We start from the raw sequence: 12695 nt of genomic DNA, 5'->3' as shown, positions 1-12695 counted from the left end.
TGCACGCCGCCTCCTGAACCTGAAATGGCCTTTCCTGGTCGGTCTGGAAAACTCCGTACGCAACCAACCGCTTCACACCCCGTCTGCCCACAGACGCGTTCTCGTGTCTTGCATCTTATCTCCTCTTCTAGCACGGATTAACGGTGTACCTGATACGCGTGCCTGCATATCAAAGAAGAATTAAAGGACAAGAAGGGAGACATCCCCCCTGGTTTACCGACCAGACATGGCTTACACGTACATGACGCCGACGCGGTTGACCTTGGCTGCGATGTGCTTTTTGACCGTCTTTTCTTCTTTTTTTTCTTTTCTACATGTCTATATACTCCAAAAAAAAAAGAGGCCCTTCTACCCCCTGAGGTCGTTCATATTCTCTACCAGCAGGTCCACAAACGTCTCCAGCACGTTGCTGTCCTGCCCGCCCGCCTTGGCCTCGAAGATGGAGTCCAGGATCGTCTTGATGCCCACGCCCACGTTCTCCTCCCGCGTCCGCTCCTGCACCATCCCCATCACCTGCCTAATCTCACCGCCGTCAAATGACTTGGACTCGTGCAGCACGCTGCCCAGCTCCCGCAGGGTCGACACCGCTGGCACCGCCACCTTCTTCGCAAAGTCCTGGTCCACCTCCAGCATCTTGAGCACCGACGCCTTGGACGTCGTCACAAACACCAGCAATCGGTGGCCCTGTAGAGGTTAAAAAAAATTAGCCGCTGCATTTTCCTCGCAGTTTCACGTAAAGTCGCTGTCAACATACCCTCGGTGGCCTCGACACAATTAGCGTCGTCAGGGCCTCCAGCATCACGTTGGAGTACCGCGATCCGATCGGGTTCCAGCCAATCAGGCGCTCAAAGTCATCAAGAATCAGAATGCTAGCAGGCGACTTGTACGCATCCGCGAATGCCTTGTGCACGTAGTCCTTCTTGGCAAAGTCGTCCCGGTAGCCCACCAGGTCCGCCGGCGTAACCAGCTTGACGAACGGAAAGCCCGACTGCGTCGCAATGTGCGCCGCCAGCGCCGTCTTGCCGGACCCGCGCGGGCCGTGGAACAGCACCGACGAGTTGAACTTGTTCGGGTCCTGCTTGATCATGCCCACCACGCGCATCATCTCCTGGATCGTCGCGTTGATGTGGCCGGCATACGGCAGGATGCCCAAGCGGACAGCATCCTCCAGCTCAGCCTCCGAGACGCCGTAAGCAGGACGCACCTCGGTCAGCGCGTTCATGAAGTCGGCCCGGTTGACCTTCATGCTTGCGACATCCTGCTTCACGGCCGCCAGCTGGCCCACCTCGGTGTGGCGAGAGAAGGCGAACGAAGCCGCTGCCTTGACAAGACCGTTCAACTCGGCACCCGAGTAGTTCTTTGTCAAGCTGGCGAGCTCCTCCAGGTCCACATCGGGGTCCAGAAGGCCGTTCGTCTTCATCTTGGACGTGTGAATCTTGAGAATCTCCAGACGACCGTCCTCGTCGGGCAAGGAAATCTCGAGGTGTACCTCCAGACGACCGGGACGAAGCAGAGCATCGTCAATCATGTCCTTTCGGTTGGTCATTCCGATCAACAGAATATTGTTCAGCTGGTCAACACCATCAAGCTTCGACAGCAGCTGGTTGACAACGCTGTCACCCACACCAGTGCCGCCACCAGCTCCTGATCCACGCTGCTTGCACACGGCATCCAGTTCGTCGAAAATAATGATGTGCAGGCTGGACTCGTCGCCTTTTTCCTTGTATTCCTTCTCAGCGTCGGCAAACAGCTTTCGAATGTTCTCTTCCGACTGTCCAACGTACTTGTTGAGCACCTCGGGACCATTGATGACCTTGGGAGGTCTGGCGTTCAGCATATTACCAATCTGTCGAGCGATGAGAGTCTTGCCGGTACCCGGAGGTCCGTAGAGAAGCATGCCCTTGACGTGGGGAATGCCCATCTTGGCGATCAGGCCGGGGGGGAACACACGAGAGGCAAAGGCACGACGGAAGATGGTGGAAAACTCATCACCGAGACCACCGATACCCATGTCCTCGAACTTGAAGTCGGGAGCCAGGATGGCGTTGGAGTTGGGCTTGTTCATCGACGGCTTGAGGTTGAAGTCGCCCTTGCCATCGCGGTGGAAGAGGACCCGGGTCTGGTTCGTCAAGATGCCACGGGCGTGAGCCTCCCTGCGCTTCTGCGCGCCCTCCTCGCCGCCCATGGCGAGATTCACCAGCCCGACCGTCTTGACGATGATGCGCAGAGGAATGTTGCGGACGTCCATGATCAGGGGCTGCCCAGGCGCCAGCACCTGGTTCCCGTACGTGTCCATGAACATCTTGGCGAGCTCATCCTCGTCGTACGGCACGTCGGTCTTCTTGCTCGGCGACGCGAAGCCGATCTCGAGGTCCAGGGAGCCCAGGTACGCCTTACCGCCGGACCGGAACGGGTCGAAGACCTCGCCGGTGAACTGGTCGCGCATCGTGATGCCCGACCAGCTGCGCTGCGGGTCCGACAGGCTGATGCAGCCGGCGGGGAAGCCGGGGACGGGCTGGGCGGTGACGACGTATTCGCCCACCGGGTCGCCGCCGCGGATGAGGATGTAGAGGTCGGATCCGTCGCGGCTCGGGGGGAAGTCTTCGGGCGAAACAGCGCATCTGTAAAACGGCTGTCAGCGGGCCAGTCGCATCTCATGTGGGAGAAGGGGGGGGGGGGTTAATGTGATTCCCGGAGCGTACATGTTGCCGTAGATCAACTTGACCTGCAAAGTCTTGTCTGCGACCTTTTCAACCTGGAGAGGCACCTGTCGCCCGCCGCCAGACGGGCCGGGCGGCTTCTCGCCGAATCGCTGCGGGGAGGGCGGCGGTCTCTGGCCGGCGCGGGGATCGCTGCCGTATCCCTGAGGGGCGCCATACCCGGGACCGCCTCCGTATCCTTGGCCGGGAGGCGGTGGTCGAGGGTTGCCACCGGGCAGGCTACCTCCGCCAAATAGGCCGCGGCCAGGACCTCCGGGAGGAGGGACTCGAGACATGGTGACGTAGGATGTTGGTGTGGTGAAGATGAGGAGGGTCGAGGTCGAGTGGAATTAGGCGGATTCAGTTCTGAGGTTTAGTATTAGGTATATTTAGGTGTAGAATGCAGGGAATTGAGGCGCCAGGGAGATGTATAAAGGACAAACAGGCTGGGGGGTTGAAAGTTGAAACAGGTTGGGTTGTTGGAGATCGGTCGGAGCTCTTTCTCTCCTGTTCGCGGGGCGGCTACCTGGCCCCACTGTTAGGTTGGTAGGCGGTGCCCTCAACAAGGACACATTGCTCTCGACATATCTTAGTGCCAAGTACGAATTAGGCACCAGTGGTTTGAATCGAGGAATTACATCATAATTAACATATGGGGCTTTCGATGGCGCTCGCTTCCGACTGTCGACCCGCAAGAAATACCAGGACAGATGGTAGCATGGTAGCGGCTACTGCGCTATTCTCTAGCCTACAGGGTAGGTCAATGGAAGACTGCCTCACCAGTGTTACGCAGTGCAAGTAGTTACTCGTCACAAACAAGAGTTCTGATTAAGAGAAAGCTAAGGTCAACTACAACTTGACTGGGCAAAAAAATACCCCATCTGCCGTTGTTTGATGCTGTTCTAGGACCGCAGCTCAGGCCTTCTTCACGCAATTGTTGCCCTTGAAGTACTCGTCAAACTTGCAGCATCTGGAGTCCGCATTGCCCTCATTCCAAGCGCAGTAGTAGCCCTTTCCCCAGTCGCAGACCCCGGGGGCCTGGTAGCACGGGGTGAGCGGCGCGTCTCCCGGATAGCACTTCCCATTGAGGGCCTTCTGGGTGCTGGGGCAGCACACGAAGTTGCTGAGGACCTTGCTAGAGTCGTCGACGTACACGCTGTCGTTGACCGTGCACTGGGGCGTGTCGCCGGAGCAGACGGTCTTGCTGTCGCCGCAGAGAGTGGCGGCGAGGCACTCTCCGTTCAAGGCCCGCGCGCCCATGAGGCAGCAGAGGACGGCGCCGTTGTTGTCGGCGGTGCACTGCGGCGTCGCGCCTTGGAGCAGAAGCAGGCGGCCCCGTTTTGCGCGGCTGCCAGGCCGATGGCCACTGGAAATAAGCTGGCTGCTTGAAGGAAGCGCATCTTGGGAGTTGGTGATGGATGAGGAGAAAAGAAGAGCTTGGGTGTTGCTTGTAGTCGGTGCTTTCGAGACAGTAGAGTGGAGGAGGGATGGAATGGAAGACGACCGATCCGGAGAGCGCGAGCTGCTCTCTTATACACCTTCCATTGGATTAGACCTGGATCTTTAGTGTGTTGCTATGTGACTTTTCAGGTCGTTGAGGGCCGTCTTTGTGCAGTCTCTCCTTGGCTACCTGTGTTGCAGACAGGTCTACAACGTAGTATCGAGAGGGCAAACATGCAGACTCGAGACCTCGGGTTGAGCAAACTGGCAAAAATGCGTAGATTGTTTCTGAAATCAGGAGCTGAAAGACTGATATTTCTTCAATACCCTGATAGTAAATGAGACCACTCAGCTGTTGTCTTGCTGATTGTGCATGCGTCGTCGACGGAGCATTCACGACTGGAGAACTAGTATAAAATCACCACGCATAGGAGGCTATTACCACATCGCTCTTGATAACAACAAATGGGACCTGTCAGCTGTCTCATGTGATTGAGCCGGTGGCTGGCTGACATGGGGTACCAGGGAATGATTGTATCAGAGGGAAGTAGAGAAGGGCAGAAAAACGGTCCGTATTCTGTGGAAGCAAGCAGGACAAATTTGCTGCCCTGTGTGAGTATAAACTCCATATGTAAAAAAAACACGCGAGACAATCAGTCTCACGAAGCGGGGTGATGAGTTGCATGCATGATGCAGCAGAGGGTCCTTGGGCATCCGTAGACAGCTACCAGACGACTAAAGTGACAACATGTCGGGGAGGCCGGACAGAAGCGACCAGAAGTTTATCATGTGAGACGACAATAATGGCTGGGGATTAGTCCGGATGTCGGGTAGTCATGGCCGTCCGGCGGCCGATACGCCGCACCGGAGCTGATCTTTAACGAGCATCAAGCAAAGCTGGTCGGAGTGTATAGAAAGTCTTCGGGGTCAACCCAAAGCCGTTTATCGGAAATGCGCCAATGAAACATGTGATTTATCTGCTGAGTCCTCAGCGATCATGATAGTGGCCTCGCTGGGTACGTCTTTGGACGCTGCCGACGACGCGCTGTGCATAAAAGACGTTGGAATATAGTCTTCAACGCCTCCAAAATTAGAATCTTCCCGGTAAGCAAGACATGGAGTATACCCAGTATATTGTAATCACGGCGACAGCCCGGGATAACGCAGAGAAAAGCGAAACACCAGCGACGGACCGAAGCATGCAAAGACAATGTCTGTCTTGCATTAACCTATCCTGTCTTTCAGAACTCTTTTTTCGATCGAAAAACTCTGTGTAAGACATGACAAGAAAATGCAGAGACACTCGTGCCCATCAAGACAGACATGGCTGAGGAGGTGAATGCCGGCAGTTCTGTGAGGCTGGCTGCCGTCATAGACGAGAGCTTCCCCAAATAATGTGCCGTGCCGTTTCAGTGTCCAAGCTCACCGAAAGCTGCTCTTGAGTTGCAAATACCGCATGTGCATTGTTGACCGCCGAGACAAGGGGCTGGATACGCCGCAACCAGTCGAATGCTGTTCCGATCATGGTTATCCCCGATATTGGCGAAAATGAATCCGCGCGCAAGTTTTCGCAAATGGAAAGCTGGGATGGTGAATTCTGATTTGCAGGACGATTGACAAGGCCATCGCCAGACTTCAGCATGACTACGCGCTTCCACCACATCCATTCATTGGCTGAGCTTGGTGACTGCGGCTTGTAACCTTTTTGCATTCCTGGATAGTGTCATGTGAATGTTCTATGGCCTTCGAATGGCCCCGGATTTGACGCTGTCCCCGCAAAGCCTGCCTCAAATCGCCGTACTTGCGCAGGCCCGGCTGCCGCGGCTCACTAGGCTTGGCAAATTCACCAGGCTTGCCCACCACTACGCGGCTGCAAGATGATGACTGAAGCATAGGCGAGATGTAAGCCGAGGAAGAGAAAAGGAGGGCCCGACTTCACGGTACACAGCATGAGCCTTCCGTGTTGTAAAAGTCCTCAACGCCATTGAGGGTGCTCATGTAGACCAACCTTGCTCTTAAGACAATCGTATATAGGGAGGGAGGACCTCCTGTGGTCGGATCTGGCCGTGGCCATTGCCAGACAGTGCGGCGAGGCATACGCCGTCGAGCCGAACCACGAACGCAACGACCTGCTCGTCAAGAACAGTAGCAGTTCCAACGTCCACGTCTGCCAGGGCGCAGCCGAACAGCTCCCGTTCGAGGACCGCCAGTTCGACGCCGCCGTCGCCCTCTGGGTTCTGCCCTACGTAGACGACCTCGAGACGGCCCTCACAGAGATGGCCCGGGTTGTCGACCCGGGCTCTCCAAACGCGCGCATCGTTATAGTCCAAGGCGCCCCGGACAACGATGTCGTCAACCTCATCAACAGGGTCTGCGGACCCATCGCGCAGCAGAGCATGGCCCCCGGCGACTCGGCTCTCGTCCACCAGGGCCTGCTGCTCGCCACGGTGACCCGCGTCTTCACCCGGTGCGGATTTGGAGAAATTGAGATTAGCCGTGTATATACTCACTTCAGCTTTGGGGAGGAAGATTTGGCGGTTCGCTGTGAGAGAGCGGCCGCGCTGCTGACGGATGTCTGGTACGCGGACCATGACAGGGCCGACGAGATGAGGGCTGCGTTTCTGCCCGTCTTGGAGGAGCACTTTTCGAGCAGGCCGTGGCAGGTGAATGACCAGGGTGTAATTTTGCTCGCGAAGCCTTTGGATGTAAAGTGGGTGCCTGGCAAATGAAGGTCCTTGCGGAAGCCAAGGCGAGTTGGTCACTCACCTGAACATAGTTATATGTCGACGCTTTTCTCTCGTACAATTTGACCTTTCTTTCCTTGCTTTATTTTTCACGACGTTTTATTAGCCGGCCTGCAAGACTTGGCATGAATGGAGCCGTGGTGGTTGGTGTATCGCTTTCTGATGCGGAAGGGACGACGCCGCGCAGAACCATTATCTTGACCCAGCTTGCCAACCAAAGCATGCCTGCTGGTCCTCCTTTCAGCAAGCTCAACATCATTTACCCATCATTATGGATGCCGCATTCGGCAGTGTTAAACCTGTGCACATCAATGCCGTCCCTGACGAATTCAATGCAAGTATCATCCTTGAGGTCGGACCTCATGCCAATCGAGTTGCCGTGAACGCTGTTTCCAAATTGTCAATCAACGGCACGTACTCAATGTGCATGGCCGAAAACAAGATGATCGACCTCCTACATAAGGCAAAAGAAGACCCCATGCACGACTCATATAACGCATGGGTCAGTGAGGCGGTACATATTATTCTCCTTGCTGGTGGACGCGCCTTTCTCGACACTGCCGGAGCGGAAATACCCCAGCCACCTCTACCACTGGGACAATTCAACGATCTGCAAACTATATTGTATCCTGATCCAATACACTATCGCCTCGAAACCGTCGATGGCCGGCCAAAGCTTTCGCCGGCGCATGCAGAGGTCGCGATTCATATTCCGAATGGTCCCGAGGACCCAGATTGGTGGCAGCCCGACGATGATGTCCCGAGCTTTAATGCCAGGGATCTTTTTCAAAATAACCTGGCCTGCAAGGGAGGCCGTGTTATGGGTACAGTAATGGTCGACGGAAGGGTGCTGTGGTGCAAAGCCACGAGAGCAGGGATCTCCGATCCCGGTTTCCTTCGCGAACTCACCGCCCTGCAAGACATCCGGCGGGCCACCAATTCTGGCAAAGCCTTTTTTGCACCGAGACTTGAGGGATAGATTAGGCATTCAAGCACCGGAGCAGTCATTGGCCTTTTGCGAAACTATGTCTATTGCGCTCCTTGGTCCCCATCGCTGGCGCATGTTGACATGTCGATGGTACCTCATACATTTAAGGAGAGGTGGCAACACCAGCTGGCCAGCACAGTGCAGAATCTACATGAAGTCGATGTCACTTGGGGTAATGCAAAGCCTGACCACATCCTGGTTAATGAAATCGGCAATATTCAGTTGATTGACTTTGCAGGTGGGCGGACTCCAGGGTGGATAGACGAGGAGCTCGAAGATACGAAGGAGGGTGATAATCAGGCTCTTGAGAGAATTATTGGACTTCTTCAGCGATGAAGAAATTCGAGAAAGGGAAGGGAAGGCAGGATACCCCGGACTTACAAAGGAGTTGGCGCTTCGTCACGGTGTCGTCTATGTGGGCTGAGAGTGGTGTTTCTTTGCGTAGATCAAACGGTGCCCACCACTCCATAGCCCATAGCTTTGACTAATATTTCATTTATTTTCAATACCTGGCGTCGAGGTGAAAGTGAACAATCTCGCGTCCGTCGAGATAACTGGCGGCGTCTTGTGCCTTGAGGGGTAGACAACAAGCCACCGGTATAAACTCCCCCCGGCTCCGTCTAGCGGCCGGCACTTGCGCCGGAGCCGGCATTCCGGGGCCACCGGTTGGCCAGGGCCCTCGCCCAAGGCAGCCACCATCGCCGGCTGGCATGCCTCGTTCAACAGTACCGTTCAAACCATGACTTCCCACAATATCAATGGCGGTCCTCCGACTCAGGGTCAAGATCTCATCGTGCCTCAGCTGACTCCATGATCCTATGTGCTACCTGTGCCGCGATATCGAATCGACGGTTTAGGCTGAACTGCCGAGTCTTCGTCACATCACCTATTGCATTGCACAAATCCGCTAGTAGTGTTGCCAAATGTCACCAGGGGGCCGTTAACGTCTTTCATTATTTCATACGTAGCCTTGTTATACATCATCTTCACTGGCCCGTCTATACACGAGGTTGCCACCGGCCTTGCACGAGGTTCTGGAGCCTTGATTGAAGCCACCCTGGTGCTTGCTGCCGGCCTCTCCCAACCGTCCAAAATCCAGTACCAAAAAGGTCTGTCAAGACCAAAAACGCCGCCATGCCGTTGTGTACAAGTTCCTCTGCGCTCTAGAGGACGGGAAAATGTATTGCCTGCCACTTCACACTGACTGTAGCCAACTCAGTCTATTTACTGATCCTCGCGACGAGCGGGGCGGGGAGCGGCACCTCCTGTGCTCGTGTTACGATTGTTGCCTCTTCCCCTGCCCCGACCATCACCACGGCCTCGACCGCGATAGTCTCCACGGCCGCGGCCGCGGAAGTTACCACTGCCTTCGCGCTCATGGCGGACCCTGTTTCGCTGCACCTGATGGAATCCATCGTTGGGAGGTGCGGTGCCGGAGCCAGCCTAGTACTTGTTAGATCGCAGTCTAGACAGTTCAACAAAGTCAACTGGAGCAATGCCTACCTCGGGTTGGTCATCAGCCCAAGACTGAGCCCCAGGAACCTCAGCGGGAGCCTCAGTCGCGGGGGCCGCATCCTGAGGAGCCTGGACATCTACCCACTCTTGTGAAATGGACAGGTCGTTGCCATTAGCCAGTCCGGTTGGGGCAGCTTCGGTAACGGTGAGAGATTCCGCGGCAGCTTCAATCTCTGCAACATTAGGCTCGGCAACAGTAGGCTCGGCAACAGTAGGCTCGGCAACAGTAGGCTCGGCAATAGTAGGCTCGGCAACAGTGACATCAGAATCTTCTTCTGCTTCAGCTTCCGCTGGTTCGGCGTGCCCCGCAACGATGTGGCCCTTGGCTAAGGCACCAATGTCAGAGTCTAGCACAATGTCAGTGTCGAGCAAAGCATAATGTTCCTCCGGACTTACAGGTCGATTCCAGCTTCTCTCCGGCAACGCTGATGACTTGCTCGCCAGATCCTTGGATCAGCTTTATCATGGCAGCAACAGCAGAGCTGTCCCCAGAGTAAATAGCAAGCAAGACTCCCTCAATGGCTTGATTCTCGTCCGCCTCAGGGTTTTGGCTTTCACCTCGACTATGTGCAGCCAGACGGAGGAATTGTGACAGGAGAAGGAGGTTGTCCTGCAAACTTTTGTCAGAAGCTTCTTTAGCTTCCGCGCTCGCATCTTCCTTGGCCTTCTGAAGTCTATTCTCGAACTCGGCTTTTTCAGAGGCAGCCTGGGCTGTGTACTGATCATGAACCCTCTGGTATTGAGCAAGCTGCTCCTCGAGTGTTACGAGCTGCGCCTGCAGACCGGGCTTCTTGAGGATCTGAGCCTTTTGGTCGGTGTTGAGGATCTTGGCGGCAACTAATTCATCGAGGGTTTTGCCTTTGTGTTCGGCGAGAAGGGAGTCGGTTTTGTTGGCGTTTACCTGCAAACGGTTGTTAGAATGGGTGGCAATAAGACCGGGGGGTAACTAGTTGCCTTACAATTTTCTTGTTGACGTTTCGAATGTTCCTAAACAACGCGTTAGTACAGGCCCGTGCGACGGGAAAGACAGGTAAACCATCGTGTGCGACACATACTTCTGAAGCTCCTTGATATATGGGCTCTCGAAGGAATCGTCGGCCTTGTCTGCAGAGGCTGCGACGGATGTGGTGCTAGGTGCAGGAGAATCGGTGCGCTCGATGGCCTTGGCGGCCTTCTTCCTGGCCGACTTGGACATCGGCTGGGTAGCAGTCGCTGTAGCCATGGCGATCGATGGAAAGGCGTGGTAAGCTTGTTGTGTGGGTGATTGTTCAGGGTGCCGTCGACAGAAATCGAGGGCACGCGCGAGGAAGTCGGGTTAGGGCTCAAAAGGAGAAATGGCAATGCTCCAATGCAATGGCGGATGCAAAGACAAAGAAGAGGTAATATCACGAAGAGAATGCAGTGGCAACACAAGAAGTTTGGGTTTTAGGGGAGGAGAGGAGTTCAGATGGTAGGTAGATGTGGAGGAGTGAAACTGTGAGTTGCCTCTGGCGGCGGCTGCATTGGCTGCCGTTTGCTCACCAAACGGCAGCCGCCCGCACGGCTGCCAGCGGGGGTTTTCTAGAATCACACAGAAGCACGACAGTTGGGCACCAGCCAGGCGCAAACGCATTTTTTAAACCATTCATTGATAGAATTGAGGCTACATACAGGCGGATATTAAAATTGTCACAATTTTTATTGAAATCCATGTACTGTATGATTCACTGCAGAATTGCTAATGTCGGTGCCTGAATCTATCCACGTTCCTACAGAATCGATGTGGGCCTGGTCTCGTGCGCAAAATCGGGGGGTAACCATCACGTAGTTACTGTGATCTCCCCAAATTCAGGATTTGCCTCGTCCGATGCCGTCCGTTCACGACGGATTCATGTTGCGATCTATATGCCGCGTATTTAATGTGACCTTTGCGCGAGTTTGCGCTTCGACCGTGTCGTGTCGCATTCGAGGCCCGCTCTTGGTAGATCCAGTCGGATGGAGTTGTCTGTTATTCAGCCTGTCGTTGATGTGCTTGCATTGCATAAAATCTAGCCACGTTGCTTCAGCCCTTGAACTTTGCAAGGATATCCTGCAATATCAGTTAGTATATGCTTGAGATCCAATGGTAGTACCAAGCTTACTCGCGTAGCCTTCTTGACGCTACGCGTCGTCAAGCCTCTTTCACCGGACTGCTTGGATTGAATGGCTGCTTCCTTGATAAGACTAAAATTCGTGTTAATACAATCGGGGTCTGGGCGAGCAATTAGTGGCACAATCACCTTTCCATAAAAAGCACGTAGTTGAGGTAGATCTGTGGCAGGTCAGCCATGTAAACAAACGGAATGCGCTAGGGTGCATACCGACACGTCGGCATCCTTCTTCAGTGTGTGATTCGAATGTGCCTTTATGATCTTCTTCAGCGTTGCCTTTGGATATGCCTTTGTGCCCATTTTGAAGTCTTTTAGCCGGGTCTGGGAGTTGTAGAGAAGCTCCCAGTATATCGCCCTCGGATGTCGCGTCCTGAAGCTAGCTGCTCCGATCCAGCTTGTGTGGGGCCTGCCCTCCCAGAGAGGACTGTATGAAATAGGAGTACGCACGGCTTACCGCACGGTACCCCACCATCAATTCTTGAGCTCCTGGTCGATTGCATCCCTCCAGCACTGAGCGAAGAAGATACAACGAAGCTTTCCGAATTGCACAGCAGCGCTCAAAATGGCGTCCTTATTACAAAGGAGAATGGTACGCGGCTTCTTCAAATTCAAGTTTCCGTTCTCCGACTAACATGCGGCGCACAGCTCTCCAAGGAAGAGGAGGCCGCGGGACAAGAGGTCGAGGTCCGTCGTGAGGACCAGGACAAGATCAACAGATTCAGCAGATTGAACCAAAGGGAACTGCTGCTGGATGAGGAACTGAAGGCGAAAAACGTTTGTTTTATTGACGCTTAAACGTACGCAGGCGGTTGACTAACGATATCGCGAAATAGAAAGAAAAGGAAGAGCTAGACGACCTCACGACCGAACTCGAGCTTGCCGACGAAGACGAGAAAATCCAGTATGATATACAAACAGTCTATTAATGCACTGCACGACTGCGTTGGAAATTGTCTGTGTACTAATAACTGTCAGATATAAAATTGGCGACGCATTCTTCCACCTGCCCCTAGAACAGGCCCAGGAGATGCTGAGCACGGCGATCACTCGAATCGAAGAGGAGACCGATACCCTGGAGGGCAAAATAAGCACCATTAAAGAACAAATGGGAGAACTTAAAGTCGATCTTTATGCCAGGTTCGGCAAACAGATCAACCTCGAAGTATAGAAAACGAATAAT

The 12695-nt window shown here is 54.4% G+C and overlaps 6 protein-coding genes across 6 annotated transcripts; 1 reads left to right on the top strand and 5 right to left on the bottom strand.

Moving 5' to 3' along the window:
* Positions 1-348: 348 nt before the first annotated feature.
* Positions 349-2995, bottom strand: ISF_05072 (vesicular-fusion protein SEC18; the record flags this gene model as incomplete). The annotated part of the gene is made up of 3 exons (XM_018848677.1): positions 349-684; positions 755-2621; positions 2703-2995. 3 exons carry the CDS (start codon positions 2993-2995, stop codon positions 349-351), a joined length of 2496 nt encoding a protein of 831 aa, XP_018704403.1.
* A 619-nt stretch (positions 2996-3614) lies between these two features.
* Positions 3615-3959, bottom strand: ISF_05071 (hypothetical protein; the record flags this gene model as incomplete). The annotated part of the gene is made up of 1 exon (XM_018848676.1): positions 3615-3959. The coding sequence occupies one exon, from the start codon at positions 3957-3959 to the stop codon at positions 3615-3617; it is 345 nt and encodes a 114-aa protein (XP_018704402.1).
* Positions 3960-6154: 2195 nt separating this feature from the next.
* ISF_05070 (hypothetical protein) lies at positions 6155-6913 on the bottom strand (the record flags this gene model as incomplete). Its single annotated transcript, XM_018848675.1, has 2 exons — positions 6155-6836; positions 6906-6913. The coding sequence occupies 2 exons, from the start codon at positions 6911-6913 to the stop codon at positions 6155-6157; spliced, it is 690 nt and encodes a 229-aa protein (XP_018704401.1).
* A 2182-nt stretch (positions 6914-9095) lies between these two features.
* Positions 9096-10608, bottom strand: ISF_05069 (hypothetical protein; the record flags this gene model as incomplete). The annotated part of the gene is made up of 5 exons (XM_018848674.1): positions 9096-9314; positions 9375-9733; positions 9783-10287; positions 10346-10373; positions 10442-10608. The coding sequence occupies 5 exons, from the start codon at positions 10606-10608 to the stop codon at positions 9096-9098; spliced, it is 1278 nt and encodes a 425-aa protein (XP_018704400.1).
* An 819-nt stretch (positions 10609-11427) lies between these two features.
* On the bottom strand, positions 11428-11815 carry ISF_05068 (Histone-fold protein; the record flags this gene model as incomplete). The annotated part of the gene is made up of 4 exons (XM_018848673.1): positions 11428-11454; positions 11507-11588; positions 11645-11676; positions 11726-11815. 4 exons carry the CDS (start codon positions 11813-11815, stop codon positions 11428-11430), a joined length of 231 nt encoding a protein of 76 aa, XP_018704399.1.
* Positions 11816-12077: 262 nt separating this feature from the next.
* On the top strand, positions 12078-12683 carry ISF_05067 (Prefoldin, subunit 4; the record flags this gene model as incomplete). The annotated part of the gene is made up of 4 exons (XM_018848672.1): positions 12078-12104; positions 12161-12289; positions 12349-12416; positions 12491-12683. The coding sequence occupies 4 exons, from the start codon at positions 12078-12080 to the stop codon at positions 12681-12683; spliced, it is 417 nt and encodes a 138-aa protein (XP_018704398.1).
* Between the last annotated feature and the right edge of the window lie 12 nt (positions 12684-12695).

This window comes from Cordyceps fumosorosea (genome assembly GCF_001636725.1).
Source record: "Cordyceps fumosorosea ARSEF 2679 chromosome Unknown scaffold_11, whole genome shotgun sequence".
NCBI classification, from domain to species: Eukaryota; Fungi; Ascomycota; class Sordariomycetes; order Hypocreales; family Cordycipitaceae; genus Cordyceps; species Cordyceps fumosorosea.
This window is presented reverse-complemented; position numbering and strand designations above follow the sequence as displayed.